The 18,294-nt window shown below is 36.4% G+C and overlaps 1 protein-coding gene across 1 annotated transcript in view; it reads left to right on the forward strand.

The window, feature by feature from the left end:
* STT3B (STT3 oligosaccharyltransferase complex catalytic subunit B) overlaps nucleotides 1–18,294 on the forward strand; it is a 50,937-nt gene that overhangs the window by 30,229 nt on the left and 2,414 nt on the right. The window contains exons 6-15 of the mRNA XM_021525867.4: nucleotides 3,992–4,090; nucleotides 5,606–5,752; nucleotides 7,686–7,734; nucleotides 9,346–9,500; nucleotides 11,117–11,328; nucleotides 11,419–11,606; nucleotides 12,094–12,265; nucleotides 14,636–14,809; nucleotides 15,774–15,887; nucleotides 16,895–17,107. Of these exons, the coding sequence (XP_021381542.1) occupies nucleotides 3,992–4,090; nucleotides 5,606–5,752; nucleotides 7,686–7,734; nucleotides 9,346–9,500; nucleotides 11,117–11,328; nucleotides 11,419–11,606; nucleotides 12,094–12,265; nucleotides 14,636–14,809; nucleotides 15,774–15,887; nucleotides 16,895–17,107 (1,523 nt within the window). The remainder of the gene's footprint in view (nucleotides 1–3,991; nucleotides 4,091–5,605; nucleotides 5,753–7,685; nucleotides 7,735–9,345; nucleotides 9,501–11,116; nucleotides 11,329–11,418; nucleotides 11,607–12,093; nucleotides 12,266–14,635; nucleotides 14,810–15,773; nucleotides 15,888–16,894; nucleotides 17,108–18,294) is intronic.

Raw genomic sequence — 18,294 nt, forward strand, 5'->3', positions numbered from 1 at the left:
TGTAAGTTTTAGATCACTAAGAAAAGGTGTGCACAGTAAGAGTCTGTCCACTCAATGGGAATCCTTAAAATTTTATTGGATTAACTGGTCAGCCTTCCTTCCAGTTTCAGGAATGTGTGAGTAAGGATCCTGGGTGCCTGATATTTAAATTCTGTGTAAACTGCTTTTACTGACACTTTACCAATAAAATCAGTTGGCCATGATGGAGGTGTGTGAATGGAATAATTAGTAAGCAGTTCAGGTATTCAGAGATTTAGAAGTTAGCTGGAACACTTTTAATGTGAAGCCTTTACCGTAGGTAGGTGGAGAACATAATGTGTGCTGAAGCATAATCACAAAGCATTTCATATTTGTAAATATATTTTTATTTCTCACTTTAATACTGTTTTCTTTGTATTTTCTATTATTTTAATGCCTTTTTTAGTCCTTGCTAGAGAAATTACTTTAAATACATATATGTGAACCATTTTATAGCACAAGAATTGCCTAATTTACTCAAGTTCGGTTTTGAATTTTTGTTATCAAATCTATAAATACTGCTTCCATACTTCTTTGTTACTCTGTGTAATTAAGAATTGGAAATTCATTAAAATTTTAAAAAGAGAAAGAAGAAGCTGTAACCCATCTTTAATTTCTAATGTTAGTATTAGTTAACTTCTTCACTAACTACTTCTTTCTAACTTAAGGGGAAAGTAATTTATCTTGTTTTCAATTTAAAATTGTTTTATTTAATATTTTCATTTTCTGATCTCTGTGAATTAGGCAAGAGAAAATTAGATCAACTAATTATAAAATCCTGAAGCAATATGGTAGCCAGAAACAATCAAGAATAAGTGCTCTTGCCTTTACAGCTTTAAATTAACTAGTCTTTGAACTCATGTGGGAAAAATAGTACTGCATTCTCATAGGAATTAAAGGGTTTGGCAGATGTTTGTTTTGCAAATAGCTGCAGTGTTTTGAGATGTTATTACCCTTCAGCAGTGAGGGATATGTGCTGCCATGGAGTTGTCAGAATGAAAATGTGATCAGTGCTCTGCTGTTTCATTGCAACTGCTGTCTTAATTTAAGCTTTCATGGGAAGCTCTAGAGAAGTCTGTGCATCTCACATTACTATGTCATTTCTAGGTTTGTTTAACAGGATGTTTTTGTAAACAGGTAAGAATGTTCAAGCACTTCTGAGAGGAGATTTGAGTGTGCTTCACCTCCAAACTATTCAGATAGGGAGAAGAGTTTACAAAAGCTCCTTGAGGCAGGGAGAATAAAGATATTTGGGGAGTTTCTGTTGCAATTTCTACTGTGCCTGCAGCAGTCTTATAATTCTTAAAAAACTTACCATGTGTAGCTAAAACTTTTGAAAATATTGTCAGCTGACAATAGCTAGTAAAATCTACATTCTTTTTACTGTTATGGAGAATTGTGGGGGTTTTGATTTCTAGATCAGTTGTTTAAATTTATTTCAAGCTAGCATGAGCCATTTTATGAAGGCTGTGTTAAGTTTAATCCAACTTAACATAAATGTAGAGAACAGTATTTGGCAAACCCAAATTTTTTTTAAATGGTGGTGATTTCCTAGTATATATTTCTCATAAGAATGCTCATGCACCAAAGAAAAGGTTAATGGGACATGAGTTATATATCTGGGAATCTAATTCAGATTCATGTAATGAGTAAAAATTTCCAGAATGTGAAGTTTGCCAATTTTAAAATATTTTAGGGCTGGAAGGCAGATGACCTTACAAGCCAGATAGCTTCTGACCCATTTGGCATCAATAATGATGATGCTACCTCCATTTGAAAGCTCAAACTGTGCATTAATTTTTTCATCTTGACAAAGGCCAGTGCCTTTCATTCAGATCCTCTAGTTTAATCATTATGAACAAGTGCGCACAATTCCAGTGTATTAACAGAGAGCTGAATAACCTCTTTATTCAGATATAGCAACCATTGATATGATTTTTTATTATTGGTTTTTATTTTTATTATCTCATATGTTTAGAAAATAAATGATTTTACACTTGGAAGGGTATAAATTTATGTTATATTTTCATACTTCAATTTTATAGTTTTTCATACAATTTTTTAAGGTTCTGCATAATTATAAGAATATTTAATAAAACACATGAGGATCTTCCAGAATTTAAAACTTAATTTCAATAATTTCATGTTATATCTCTTGGATTTTATCATTAAAACAGTGAACAGGCATATATTTGTATCAACTACTTGAGTATTCTAAGATTTCAGATTGAATGTTTATTTCTGGTGAGTGTAATCCATTAATTGAAAGTATGTGGCCTGTATATGATTATACACTCTGGAGAAGCTTTTCAGTAGGTCTTTCCTGTGTTTGTGTGGTGTACTGCAGATTAAATTCTTTCTAAAATAACTATGCACAGTAGGTCAGAATAGTTTTGTTGTGGAGTTGGTCAAAGTTATAACCCTAAGGACAGCATGCAGGAATCAAAATTAACTTCTTGGTTTTGCAAAGACTGTGCAAACTGTAGAATATAATAGAACATGAAAAGCTTATGGTAATATATTATCCTGATGTTTCTAAGTTCCTAGAAAAATTGTCATGTTGTGTAAATTACCTTTTTAAAAAATCTTTTCAGTACCAAGCACTGTGTAGCTTTTTGAAAGAAGTGGGAATAAGGGATTGTGGTGGGGGTGGGCAGTGCATATAGCAAGTGTAGCAGTTGCAGGACTGGGCTTAAAAATTACGATATACAGTGGTCTAACAAATGTGAAATGTAGTGATTTATGCCAACCATTGAAGTTCCACAGGATGGCAGTGTTGTAACAGTTGCATGGTACAGTAAATGATTTATGTTGTAGTGAATTCTTCAAAAGTTGAGCTTCCTACAGGAAAAATGCATTTCATTCACTTACTAGGGCATAGGTGAGTAGCTAGGCCAAGCTGTGCAATACAGGTGCTTGAAAGGGGAAACCATCACTTCTGACTGGTTTGGACCTCAGACAGTGCCCTGGGAGCATAATCCCTCAGCAAGACCACATAGGTGCTATGGAAATTACACCACTGCTCAGTGATGCACTCCTCAGAACTGATCTCATGGAGGTTCGTAAAGGACTCTATGAGAACAGGTTATCTATAGCCAGGATTTGTAGGAGTTTAAAAATCTGAGAGGTTGATTATTGCTGTTTTCCACCGAAGGAACAGAACTTCATTTGGACTTTAGGTTGGCTGGTTGCTTCAAATGCAATCAGCCTCGTGGCTTTTCAGATTTGGTATTTTTATCTTCCCCTTCCATCTCTTCTTCACCCTGTAATATTGAGGACCAAAACCCCTTTCAAAATAAAGTAAATGAATGTTAATGTATATACAATAAGCATTCATATTAATAATAGTAATTAATTATGCTCTTGGCCTCTATTTTCTGGGGGTTATAAATCCCCAGGGTTGATACAGATTGGCAATACATATGCTTAATATTAATTTTTAATTCTGTTTTTATGTTTCTTGCATTCCCTCTGCTCTTGTGTTAAATAAAGACCAATAGTGCCTGTTTGCATTTTCTAAAGTAGTGGAATCTTAAATGTTTTGCTTTTTTGACGTCTGGTCCCTTCAATTTCTCCTCATATAGAAAGCTTCCTATGTCACTTGTTATTTGAGAGCTCTTTCTACCCATGATTCTCAAAACCAAGATGGGAAGTGAAAACCTTTTTCAAGCTAGAGAATCTTAGGTAAATGGCTTATTTTCCTAGGAGGAGATAAAACAGTGCAATTAGAAAGAACAGTACTCTGCTACATCCGCTAAGATTGATTGCAATGGACAGCTTTATTCTAGTCAATGAAGGAGAAAAGTAATTAGGACGGCTGAAATATTTAGCACAGTAGACTTCTGTTCTGGTGTCAGTGAAGTTAGGGGAGAAGATGGACTTCTCTTTGAAGATGAAGACAATGCTTTTTCAAATGTGTATTAATTTTGTTCCCATCTTTCTCTTCCCCTCTCCTCACATTTTTCTCTCCTAGCATATAGCACTTTCTACATTGTGGGGTTAATATTATCAATGCAGATACCTTTTGTGGGATTTCAGCCAATTAGAACAAGTGAACACATGGCAGCTGCAGGTAAGAAAATGAAACTTCTGCATCCAACAGCCTTCCTAACACAGGAAAACCTGAAACACTTGCAGCTTTGTTTCCTTGTATTAAAAAAACCACAGGCTAACAAAGCAAATTGCTAAAGAAAGAGGTACAATTTAGTGTCTGTTGGGAAGTTTTCTTTCCAATTTACACATTATCCTCTTTTGTGTGAGTTAATGGAGGTAAAATGCTTTCAGAACACTGGATCAATTAGCATTCTGACAAGTACTTACTTTACACATTGATAATCTCTGCTGGTTTGCAATATAATGTGGCATGCACACATTGTACAATATAAACATTGGTAACACAGTTTTTACCGAGCAATTTGGTTTTAGACTTGGTAGTCTTCTGTAATTTTTCAAATTTTTAAATACAAATTACTTAAATTACTAATCAGGAGGATGATTTTTAAATAATCGATTTCAATCTTGTTTGGAGTTTTTTTTTTTATTTCTTTAAGTTGATTTTTTGTAGTTGTTGGCAGTCAGACATCTTGATTTCTTGACAGCAATAACCTCTGCTAACAGTGAGTTTAATTATATGCATTGTTTGTATGATATAATTCAGTTTGTTAGATTCCCCAGGTTTTTTTCTTACGTTTAGTTACTTACCAGAATGTATTTGGGACAGTGATGGGACCATCATTAAAATTTAACACAAAAATGCCTTCAAAAAGGAGACTTGAAACAATCTGAATATAATGGAAAAGAAAAAAATTACCAAGCCAGATTCAGGTTCTGAAGATTTTTTACATTTATTTAGTGAATAGAATTTTTGTCTTTCTGTAGGAGTTCAGAACTAGTAAATTTCACTGTGTACCTCAAATTCTTTGTTAATTTGAAGAAAGATTATACACTTTTCTTTTATTTTATTCCTCTGCCAGCCAGCATTGAATTTTTACTTTTGAAAGGATTCATCAGTGGATTGATCTGAGTATAGACCATGAAATTAATAATAACTGAAATACCATGTCCAATTTCTGGGTTTAATGTTAAACTCTGAACAGCCTTTTTGAGTGTGTCAGGTGCTTCACCAGTGAATTCTGGTGTTTCAATGCTAACTTTATATAATTCAGTTGATATAATGCTTACTTGGTTTGGTTTTCTCTTTCAGTAATTCCTCCTGTTTTATTCAGTAGCTTAGTTTGCATATATTTATGTATTAGCACTGTGTGTTGCCTGAAATCTGTCTCTTAATTTTTCACCACGTCTAGCTAGGTAAGTTAACCTGTATTCCTGTCATAATCAATGCAATCTGCTTTTCAGGTGATTCTCTCCTTTAGAATATTTTATCTCATTGGAAGTTTCTGGTTTTGCAAGTGTCATCCCTGTTAAGTATTAAAGGTTATTTGTCAGAAAGTGATGTTATACTAGTTTCTAGATGTTAGGGTGTTACTTTTTGCTTATTTTTCCAATTCAAATATAGGCAAATATGCTGGTTGCTGTAACAGCTGTACTGCTCTTGAGTATTTAAACAAAAACTTTCCTCTTTCCATAGGTGTTTTTGCACTGCTGCAGGCTTATGCATTTCTGCAGTATCTGAGAGACAGATTAACAAAGCAAGAATTTCAGACATTGTTTTTCTTGGGCGTCTCACTAGCTGCTGGTACTGTATTCCTGAGTGTCATCTATTTGACATACACAGGTAAATAAATGTGAAACTCATTTACCTTTACAGCTTGTAAGCCAGATGATCAACATTTGGTTTAGCCTAAAGTAGTTGTTTCAACATTTTGGACTATTTAGTAGTAGTTTCATTTTTGTTACTTATGGTATCATAATTCCAAAAGAATTCTTAGCATCTCTGTTTGTTTCAAAGTTTTCTAAAGCATGGTTATTTGATTTGCTTTTCCATGTGTAAATTAGCAAGGTTTTTAGACTGGCATATCAAAACAAAAATTGGCTTCTAATCTCAGCATGCAGCAAAATATGTATTCAGTTGCAGTTCTTGGGAAGTGTTGATTTCATCTTCTGAAATTCACTGATCAGTATCCCTGCTTCATCAACTGGAACAGGCCTTGTTCCCTCAGCTTCTGACAGGCTGTGAGATCTGGGCTCCTGAACGACCTCACAATGCTCTGATCTCTCTAGATTTTCTTAATACTCCTCTTGTAGATGAGGATGCCCACATTTGGACCCTTTATCCCAGTATCTGGAAGAATGAGCTTCAGGTTTTGGACTGAAATCCTGCCTGCCACAAGGCATGTTAGCCATTCTTTTCAATTTAGCACAGTTCCTTTTGGCCTCTGAGATATTTTTACTTTCTATGAACCAGCAGCTGGACCCCGATCCATTGTGTACTACCTTGAGCTTCTTGGGACAGCCAGTTTCCAACCACTCAAATGGCCCATTTGTCCTGTCCATTCTTCTTCAGCTATTAATGAGCAATGAAGAAAACATTCATCAATGCATTTCAGGCAGCTGTGTTCCATGGTTTTTCAGCAGCTCAGGTTACTGCCCTGTAGGTTCCCCCATGTAACTTTCTGCCTTGCCTAGAGGTGCAGCAGTAGCTCCTCTTTTATAGCAATAGTTCCCAAGCACCCTCATCACCCAGGTGAGGATGGTGAGTAGCTCTCATGTTGACCTAGGCTTCCAGCATCCTCAGCTGTCTACCTCCAGAGAGTGCTGACAGCTCCTTTTTCATCTGCACATTGTAGATTGGAAGCAATCTTTTCATCTGAAGACAATCTTTTCATCTGAAGGGAAAAATATGTCATGTATTAGAACATTAACCACAATATTTAAATGTTTAAATTAGATACTAAACTAACACTTCAGTCAGATTATACTAATTTTGAATATAAGATAGAGGGAAGGCTTACTGAGTCACACACAAAAACTTGGGTAATAATGAAAGGATTTAACCTTCTCTTATTACTCCTTGTCTGTATCTGTCTTCAGGAGGAGCTGAAACAATTGCAATGAAAGTGGAAATAAAAATTTATGAATCATCTAAAAACTTTTAATAATAATTTTTCTCTTTCATGTAATAATTATAGTGTTTATTTTCATCTCATCATATTCAACTTACCTAAAAACCTTATTTTATCAAATAACATGTAAAGCTTATCAGCATGTCTAATAGCAGCTTTTATGTTCCATGCCACAAGTAGATTCACCAGGAGATAAATAAAAGGAAACCAGCATTTCATCTAGTGTTTGTGTTTGGGCAATTAAGTGTTCCCAGTTTCCTGCTCTGACATCTCAGAAAAATGAAATACTTTATCAATTATGTTTTCTTTTTCTCATACTCCTTCACAGAGTATAGTTTGCTGTCTGTCATATTATTTGAGAAATATTTAGTATTGCATTGCTTTGACTTTTGGAAGTGTGCATGTCTTGATACTCAGATTGTACTTAACAAGTACAATGTGATCCTGTAAGTGTGTTCTAAAACCAGCTTTCTTCATGGCTGGTAGATTTTATAGCCTGACTAATGCAGTAGGTATGGTTCACATATATTACAAGTTCAATGAAAATTTCTTTGGGTTTGTGTTATAACTTGAGGGAGTGGAAAAATTATTTCATTTAAAAACCTATGCAGCAAAATGGTTTTTCTTCCTCCTTCTCTTTTTCAGGTTATATTGCTCCTTGGAGTGGCAGATTTTATTCACTGTGGGACACGGGGTAAGTAAGGATATAAGATTTAGATATTGGTAGCATTTTACTGAAAACTAATAATCATTTCCTCTCCTCATCCCCAAATCCATTTAGTATTTCAGTCAAGGAGAATCAGTTATCTAAAGAGAGTGTTTGTAGTAGCTGTTTCATGGTCTTTACAACCACTTCACTAATTCTTCTTTGAAAATTCTTGCTTCTTGGCAAGTCTTTGAATATATAATATGTATTTTTCTATATGAAACTGTAGTGTGTATGTCAGCATGAAATAACTGAAAGCTGTGCCAACACTTGAGTACACATTTAAAAATTATTAAGAGTCTTAACTATTTTCCTTGTGCAATACTGCATGAAATCACAAAAATGTTGCACATATGATCTTGCATTTTGCCTCTATATTGCGTCCATACATCTGTTTTGTATATACGGATGTCTGCTCTGAACAATTGCTTTATTAATGTGTGTTTTCACAGGTAAAAATCTTGTTAATATTTTGTTTTAGTTAACCTTTGAAAATACTATGTTGGATTCTTTAGCCAACCCAGAGAAAAGGAATAAAATGGAAAGTATTTTTCTCATAAATATTTTAAAACGAAATTAATTTGCTAGATTTTTTTTAATATTTAAAGCAAGGCTAGAACAATTTCAAACTTTGTGTAGTTCCGACTTTTCAGCTCATCCAGAATCCAGCTCATACAGGATTCTGTCCCAGCTCTATAATAAATGTAGTAGAACAAATTTTAGTAAAGAAGCCTCAATATATAGATTTTGTTCTTTGCCTGTCTATATATATATATATATATATATATATATATATATATATATATATATACACACACATATATATATATGTATATACAAAACATTAAACTTTTGAGGGCTTGTCTACATTAGAAAAACATATTGTGTTAAAACACACAATACAGTTTTGAATGAGAACTAGATTCTCAGTGAAGAAAAGGACATATGTTTGATACCTCACCATTCAATCATGGTAGCACCCTAGATTAGGTCCATATGTATAGTTGTCTCTAATGTAGAGCACAGTTTTGTCCTTGTCTGCACTGAGTGTTTGACATGTTGTTTAGATGACATGTGTTTCCAAGTGTAGACAAGGCCTGTTTTTTTCAGCATCTAAAAGAGTGTGGGTGCATCAGTAACTGATCTGGTATTTAATACTACAATTTTTGTTACTAGAAAAATGAAGATATTCTGTGTAGAGGTTTTGAAATACAATGTTGAAAATGTATGAGTTCCACTGGCATTGATGATTCTCTTCAAAAACATAGTAAAGGTGCTTCCATAGCTATGTGTTTCCATTTTGGTTAATTTGGCTTCATATTTAGCCATTAACAAATTAAACATCTATCATTTTAATTTTCTTAATTAGTATGGAAATAATTGTTGTTTTAAGTAACTATACACTAAATGCTTCCTAGATACAGTAAGGCCTGGGGACTTCTTTGGTATAAGAATTTCATCAGATTTCTGCTGATTAGGGCAATTTCCATTTAAAATTGAAATGCTTCCTTTGAGATGAATTTCAGAATTCCTAATGTTTACAGGTTTTAATAATTTTATCTTTTCAAAATAATTTGAACTGAATTTTTTTTAAAAAAGGTATGCGAAAATTCACATCCCGATCATTGCCTCTGTGTCTGAGCATCAGCCTACAACATGGGTTTCCTTCTTTTTTGATCTGCATATTCTCGTGTGTACTTTCCCAGCAGGGCTGTGGTTCTGTATCAAAAACATCAATGATGAAAGAGTCTTTGGTAAGAGAAAATATTTTTAAATTATTTTGAAAAAGTTTGCCTTCAGTTTAATTTTACTTTGGTTTTGTTTGCTCAAAGCTGATATGTGGCTTGTTCTAAAATATTGTTTAAAAGTGGTGTGTTTAAAGATGATTATTAAGAGTTGCCTGCACCCAGCAGTCTTTAAAAGAGTTTATAAAGGTGCAGAGGTTGCTAAAATGGTGATGGAGTGTAGTCCCAGGAGGTGGGATGCAGTCATTTGTTGTCAGTTCTGCAGCTGGAGTTGCACGCTCTAGTGGGATACGATTCCACAGAACTGGTCAGCCAGGAGAACAGCTCTGTGTAAAGGCAGGGTCCCTTTGGGCATCTTGCAGTCATCCCATCACAAATTATTCAAAATGCCTTTTCTTTTCAGGGTTTCTGCTATTTTAGTGAACAGAATCTCGTGCTTTGGAACAAGTGCTAGATAAGGCACAAGCCCAAATGGAAGTGTGGGATCTCCCTGTGTCAGTGACAACTTTTTTGTTTTTGTGCAAAGCTGTATTGTGACAGCCAGCTTCTGATTTTGAATGAGGCTTGTAAGCAGTTGTAACGCATATGGAGGAGTGAAGATCACTCAGGTCTTGGACTTTTACAGAGACAGGAGGCTCCAGGCTAATACAGCTGCCTCTTAGGCTACCTAAGACATGTGTGGGCTGTAGGAATGTTTACAAGGAATGTTTGTCAAGTCCAGTGCTGGGCAGCTTGCTTTCAGGCTCCTACTGAAGGCTGTACCTTCCATTTAACACAGCATAAAGACACCTATGAGTGAGGATGGAGAGCCAAACTGCCTCACCACAATGTAGAAAATACTTACATGATGTAATCTGGTAAATCAGTGTCTCTTGATCTCTGTGGCAAGTCTTTCACAAGAGGATATTTTTAAACTGTAGCAGATGAGTCTACCACAATGAAACCACTGTTGGATATTCCCAGTCAGTGTATACAGGATTGTTTGGGGTTTTTAATAATGTGTTCTTAATGTTTTGTAGTATTCTGAAAATCTTGGTTTATGTTTTGTGGAAGACAAAGTGGAGGTAATACTGCTCAGGAATACTTATTTCAGAATAGGGCTCGTAATATCATGTTATTTATCTGTGCAGAATTATAATGTAGACAAGCCCCCAATTTGTCCACAGATACCTCTAACTTAAATCAAAATTTAATATTTACATGAAATAGTAACACTTCCTGTTGCTTTTTCAGTTCTAATAACTTGTGTGGTCTAGAGCTGTTCGACTTTTTTAATCAAATGAAGTTACCTATTATTCCAGTAGTATTGTTGGTGTATAATATTAAATTTCACTAATAATGTATCTTCTGACACATTACTAATGAATATTGAAAATGGGGTTGTGTTATTGTTAACAGTTGTTGAGATGAATCTCAGGACGGGTTTGAGGCTTCAGAGGCATAAATGTTAATTCAGCCGTATGTCTGTAAATTAAAAAGCAATGAAATGCAAGATGCACACTCAAGTCTTTATACACACAGATGCTCAACCCACTTCCAGAAGTAGTTTTATGGAGAGCATGTACGTGTGCAGTCAGAGTGAGTGTTATTTTCAAAGTGTCACCATCAGATGTATTTCCTTGCAGTTGCTCTGTATGCAATCAGCGCTGTTTACTTTGCTGGAGTGATGGTCCGCCTGATGCTCACTTTGACTCCAGTGGTCTGTATGCTGTCAGCAATTGCTTTCTCCAATGTCTTTGAGCGTTATTTGGGTGATGATATGAAGAGGGAAAATCCACCAATAGAAGACAGCAGTGATGAGGATGACAAAAGGAACCCTGGCAACCTGTATGATAAGGTGAGGGGAAGAAGCAAGAGTTAGAAAGCTTGAGTTCCAGTGTCAAGGATTATAGAAGTTGTCATAACAGATACATTTGTGTTCGTTTAGGCAGGCAAAGTGAGGAAACATGTGTCTGAGCAGGAAAAAACAGAAGAAGGACTGGGTCCCAATATCAAAAACATTGTGACTATGCTGATGCTGATGTTGTTGATGATGTTTGCTGTTCACTGTACCTGGGTAACCAGCAATGCATACTCCAGCCCCAGCGTGGTTCTCGCCTCCTATAACCATGATGGGTAAGTAAGGTACAGTCTGAAGTGATTAAAGGGCAAAAGCCTTTTTTACTGCCATTGTGTTAGCAATTTGCTTTGCCTTCTTTAAATCACTCCTTATTATATAAAGGAATTGTGACCCGAATAAAAAAATGATTCATACTCTAATTTTCAAAAAGATACAATTTCTGAAATATTTATTTATATATATAAAAATAATCCTACCCAAAGCCAATAAAAATGATGGTTAAAAAAAAGCCTTGGAGTGAACTGGGAAAACTTATTTAAGAATATATATTTGACTGGAAATGCATTTAGTCATGTCTTCAAAAGCAGTTCAGCTTCTGGACCTTCAGCTGTCAGAAAGTTCAAACTTATGACTGCTTGTGACAAAATCCCTCAAAGAGAGCTGAACTCCTAAGAAAACCTTTATTTGTGAACCCAGAGTTACCATGGTGCAGTTAATTTGTTGGTAGTATTTGTATTTCATCAAAAATGAACTGTTTTGCAGCACTCGGAATATCCTGGATGACTTCAGAGAAGCCTATTACTGGCTCAGACAGAACACAGACGAGCACGCCAGAGTGATGTCGTGGTGGGACTATGGCTACCAGATAGCAGGAATGGCCAACAGGACAACCCTGGTTGATAACAACACTTGGAACAACAGCCACATCGCCTTGGTAAGGGTGGCGGTTTTCTGTGGAGCAGAAACACCAGAATGTTTATACTGCAGTCCAGTATGAAATTGCAGGTGTCTCTTAGGATGATTGGTATTAAGGAGAAATTGCATAGAGTGAGAAACACAAACGTGGAAGGAACATACTTCTTTCATTTCTTAAAACTCAAGTATAGGGATCAATTTTGCTTCAGAGTTTTCATTTTGTTTACTTGGAGCTTCTAAAACTTGACTTCCACTTCAGTTTCTCTTCTTTTCTTCGGGGGAGGATAGACAAAACCTAAGGTAACCATTCCCCTTGGGATTAATCCTGTAACAGCTGGTACCACTGCATTACTGGCCTATCAAAGTAAGGATCCTTGCATTTCAGCAGTGTCACTGCTGAGTGGATTTCTGAATGGCATGTGAAAACTGACAACAAGACTAGACAAATTTTCAGACATCTGGAAAATCACAGGAAGTGATTATTTATGACTAGCTATGGAACTGTAGAAGACATAATGCAATTCTAGCTTCTCAAATTTGCAGATAGGTAGACAGAATGACTGCACCTTTAATTTCTTTCACTTTTGAGGAGTAAGTTTAACCTTTGTATGTCTGCTTAAGGCAGGGTGTTAGTGTTGCGTGTGGTTACAGGGAACCACCTTGGGCAACTTGTGCTGTGCAATGACTTGTCATCAATCACATTTCTTCCCAGAATGTTTTGCTACAAGGGCAGAATGGGGGAAGGGTTCAAGAAACTAGGATAATTAGGATAGTTTGTTGAATTCTTTCTGTCTTGGGTCAGTAGTGAGTACAGCTGTGGATCAGATCTGCCAAAAAGCAGTGTAAAAAGTCAACAAATTACGAAGCAGTGCTTTGAGCAGAGTCCCAAAAAAATGTGTACTGGGGGAAGAGAGATCACACGTCCACACTTTTTACAGGACAGGAAACCCACATTCAGCTAGAAGCAAGCTTGGGATATTGATGGTGTTAATATCAGTCCAATGTCAGTCAACATCATTGCCATGTACTCTGAGGCACTTCTAATTTGGCTGTTGATCTGATAGTATTGGTGTGTTTTAATCGGCACTCAGCTTTGATATCTCTGTGTGCCTCCCTCTGCTACAAGAGGTAGAAATACAGATACTGCATCCAAAATCACAGTTTCTAGCAGGACAAGGTGCATCACGTGCATAGAGACTGTGGAAGTCATCTGTGTTGCCTGAGCACCGAGTCATCTGTGTTGCCGAAACCACACACAGTTGCAGCAACTGGCAATAATGGCTTTCAGTAAAGAATTCTCTCAAGTATGACTGCTGCATTGTCAAGTTGCGTTTTGGAATGAAGACTCCATAAAGGGGGACCCAAGCAATAAATATGTGTTGTGGCCAATACCTGCACTTGTGCTGTAAACAAGGCATGCCCTGGAGATATATCCAGATGATTTTCTCTGCACAGAGATGGAAACTGGCAAATAACCTCACATTAATTATGATAATGGCCAAGAAGCTGAGCTTCTTAGTCTTTTGACAGCTTGCTGCCTAAGCTTAGTGCTCTCTAATTGCATTCTTAGCTGAATGTTAACAAGTCAGATGCAGTTTTATGTATATTGCAGTTACTCCCTTAGACTACAGCAATACCTTACTATGCCTTAAGTACAAGAGCTTCAAGAGCAAACAAAACTGCTGAACTGCATGCCAGGTGCTGATCAAATTCTTTTAAGTGTGGGAAGTGACCAGGATACAAGAGGTGCTGGATACAGCTCTAAAAAGTTTTATTCTGACATTTTATCTGTGTAGATTTACCTTGAATTCAGTACTGAGGGTGCCTGTGTGCTACTTAGTGCAATGCACAATGGCTACTTCATTAATTAAAGAGCTCAAAAAAAAAAAAAAATCACATTTCAAATAAATTGTACACTTTGGGCTGTGTCTAAAGCTTAGAAAATAATTTGTAATTAGGTATTTTCTGCAACACTTAAGTTTTTGGTAATACAGTTATGACTTGAAAAATATGTAGGTGCCACAAAAAGAAAACCTTTGTTGCTACATTTCATACTCAAAACATTCCTTTCAACAGGCAGCACTCCTCTTACAGAGGAGAAGAAATTTCAGTTTAGGCTGGGCTTTAGGATTTATAAATATTCACAATGGGTTTTCTTTATCTAGAATGAACATGTTGGCTTTGGTTGACAAGTAGGTATTAGAGAATCACAGAACCACAGGCTGGAAGGGACCACAGTGGAGTCACCTGGTCCAACCTCCCTGCTTCAGCAGGGCCATCCTAGAGCACATGTCACAGGATACCTGGGCTTTGGTCTGGCTGTATTGATTTGTGGAGCTGTTCAATAGGCAGCTATGCAGAAATTTAAGATACTTTTGTAATGATACAGGTGGGAAAGGCAATGTCATCAAATGAGTCTGCAGCCTATGAGATCATGAGAAGCCTGGATGTGGATTATGTTTTGATTATTTTTGGTGGTGTGATTGGCTACTCTGGTGATGATATTAATAAGTTCTTGTGGATGGTGAGAATAGCAGAGGGGGAACATCCCAAAGATATACGGGTAAGTGGAACCTCTACTTTTTGGGTTTTTTAAATCCCTTTTCTTTTTGTTATCACTTGTATGGGAGTGGTCACTACAGTGGAGGGAAATCTCTACTACTTAATTGCCATTTTATTTGAAACGTGTGCTGGGCTTGTTTTTCTAGACTAGTAGGAGTGCAGTGGCCTGTAGCCCAGTTTCAATGTTTTTGATTCTTAAAGGTCAGAAGCATCAAAAGCATTTCACATTTTTGCATGATAATAAAAACAGGATTTTTTCTGTAATTCTTGTCTTTATGTCTCTGTGTGCATCATCACATGCTTGAAAAAAGTAGGAGCATTTACACTGATTAAACAGCATTACAAATTTCTTCAAACTCTGTAATAGTAGGAGACAAGTGAAAGTGTTAATATTGACTTATGTAGAGTTTAAGCTGTTCAAACACCTCTGAGATTGCAGAAGTCTGTAGTAATATTTTCTTAAGCCTAACAAATACTCCTATATATTGAGCACAGGCTTAAGGGAGTAGCCCATGTGCATACTTTCATCTTGTACTTGAGATGAAAATGGCAGAAATGTTTTGTTTAAACATGGAGAATATATGAAGTTTATAGTGACCCTGCAGATCTTGAATATTAACAATACAGTGTTCATCACCTTTATGAAGAATAGATGCCCAACTAGATTTTACAGGTTGAGGTAACTTTTCCAGAACCACTTAGAGTGATGTGACAAAACTTCTAACAGCACAAAATAAAGATTTAGGAAAACTGATCCATTGGGGTCTGGGTTACAAGCAAGAAGTTTGCAACTATTTCACCTTTAATGAGCACCATTTCTTAACATTTTAAGGTTACCTTAAATCAGCTTTTAAACTATAATAGCCACTTGAGATTCTTATGGGTCTTTCTGCAGGGAAAGGCATGAGAAATTCCCTTAAGATATTAGTTTGCATTGACTCTTTGTATCTTTTTTCTCTTTAAAGGAAAGTGATTACTTTACCCCTCAGGGAGAATTCCGGGTAGACAAGGCAGGCTCTCCAACTTTGCTGAACTGCCTCATGTATAAAATGTCCTATTACAGATTTGGAGAGATGCAGGTTAGTGCTACAACTTCTTCTGAATCTTAACTGAAATGTGAGAAAACAAATAATATTTTGATGTACTTTCTATCTTTTAAATTAAGCATTGCTTGTAGTAGCAGAATCTGCAGTAAGAGTGAGCTTTACAAATTAAAACACATCCAGTCATGGTCTGCTGTTTATAACCTTTAGCAAAAAGCATTTCTGCTGTTAACCCACACTTGCAGTTCATTTCTTGGTGTCCTTCACATTGCCCCAGATGAGTATCTTGATTGCATTATGCTGTGTGCTCACTAAAGCATCTACTGTGACATTGTGGAGAGCTTTAGATTTGTTTGTTGTTAATAGCAACATGCAAGTGGAACTATTGGCTGTTTAATGTCTGTCAGAAACTACATGATTTCCATCCAAGTCACGTCAGTGTATAAAACAACACTACACCGTATAGTAAGGGCAGCAGTTGTCACTCCCCTTTGGGAGCACCAAACACAGGGATGGAGCTAAACCTGTTTGGTTTTTTCCTTTCCCTTCTTTGTTGTCCCCCACCAGGGGCCCTTCCTTCTGATGTATTAGCACAAGAATCCTTTTTTCAGTGGATTTACTAGTAACACAGCAGGGCCAAATTTAACTGATAATTGTGAACTACTTCTTGATTACATGGAAAACTGTGGAAGTGCAAATTATTGCAGTATAGGCAAGAGCACAAAGGCAGCAGCTCTGCTGAAAAAACAGTGCAGGCTGCTGCACCTCAGACTGTTGAGTTGTTTCATCTCTGAATGCAGACAGGGTAGTTTTGCTGAGACATTGAGTACTGTCTCCTGTGACAGCTGTAGGAGTAAGAATGGATTTGTCCCTTAGGATCTCAAAGGTTTTTCTGTGTAATAGAGTAACCAATGCAAGAGAAGTGTTGCCCTTTGACTTGGGCCAGCTGAAGGCATTGCCTTATAGTATGAAGTTTCATAGTTTGCAGTGATTGGTGTTCTGGGTTTTGTCTCAAACTAACATGCAACTTTTAATTTTTATAGCTGGATTTTCGGACACCCCCAGGATTTGACCGTACACGCAATGCGGAGATAGGCAACAAAGACATTAAATTTAAACATCTGGAGGAAGCCTTTACCTCAGAGCACTGGCTTGTTAGAATATACAAGGTCAAACAACTAGACAACAGAGAGACACTGGATCATAAACCTAGAGTAACCAACATTGTACCGAAACAGAAGTATTTGTCAAAGAAGGTGGGTTCCCAGTGAAGTAACTGAAAGGGGTCAGGAGTTTATTTTTAACAATGAATCTCATAGCTGGTGAATTATATATTTCCACTAGCCAGAATGTTATGGATACTGTTCATGTTAGTGTCCAATATCAGACCTGCCTGCTGGTAATAATTGTTAATTTACTGTCTGCTTTACTTAAAAGCATGTGAAGACAAAAGGCTAGATTTTTTTTAGGCAGAATGCTAACTTGACATAGAGTGTGTCACTGGCTGTTACAACTCTTAAGTCTTCATGTAACTGAAAGTATAATCTCTAAAGTACATCAATTCATGTTTCAGTAACTATGGCTCACTAAGTAAATGTGGAAGTTGCTTTCTGACTTTGTTTGAAAGTAGTGATGCCTAGAAGTTTACAAATGGCAATTTTGTATGAAATAAATTAAATATGAGACTTTTGTTGATGGAACTTTAGTGTCTGTCTGCTTACTGCTTGAAGTCATCTTCACAGTTTTAGTGTTTGTTGTGCTGGCCTCCTTCAGCCTATTAAGAAAGGCCTGTTCCCAGGGGAGTCGGGGGGACTGTTAGCAGCCCTCTCCTTCACAACATCTGTTTTCTATATATTCAAATAGATGTTGCAAAAGGAACTCCAGAACCCTGTCTAACAAACCAGTATAGACAGTAGACTTACACTGTGTCATGGAAATAAAAGTAAAGAACATTCTCTGCAAATAGAGAATGTTAAATGTAAAGATGCTTATTTCTGTGCTTTGATGAGAAGTACATAAAATAAGGCATTTGGGAGTTGCCACTGAAGCTAGACATATCCTGAAATTATAAGCTTTGTTGTGCCTATCATACACTTAACATTGTAGCTTTTGATCTTAAATGACAAGGCTGTATTTATCTATGATAGATGCACCGACCCCAGTTGAGCCTTGGATGTGTAAATTTTCTGTCTAGAAGTTGATACAGCTTCTGAAGGCTGCAGTACAAACAGGCTCTACTTCCCATTAAGAAATCAGAGAACTAGTGCAGAGTGTGGGGCAGATGTCCAAGCTAGGATTTCTTAAATACATTCCAAGGGATCCTTAGTAGCTAGTTTTTCAGCAGTTGGTTCCTTACCAAAATTCAGTCCATGTCCTATCACGTTAGGAATGACATCATTGAAGCTCAGAGATACAATATGTGTCTGAATATTACATATTAGTT

The sequence above is a fragment of the Lonchura striata genome, chromosome 2 (genome assembly GCF_050655825.1).
Source record: "Lonchura striata isolate lonStrDom1 chromosome 2, ASM5065582v1, whole genome shotgun sequence".
Lineage (NCBI taxonomy): Eukaryota > Metazoa > Chordata > Aves > Passeriformes > Estrildidae > Lonchura > Lonchura striata.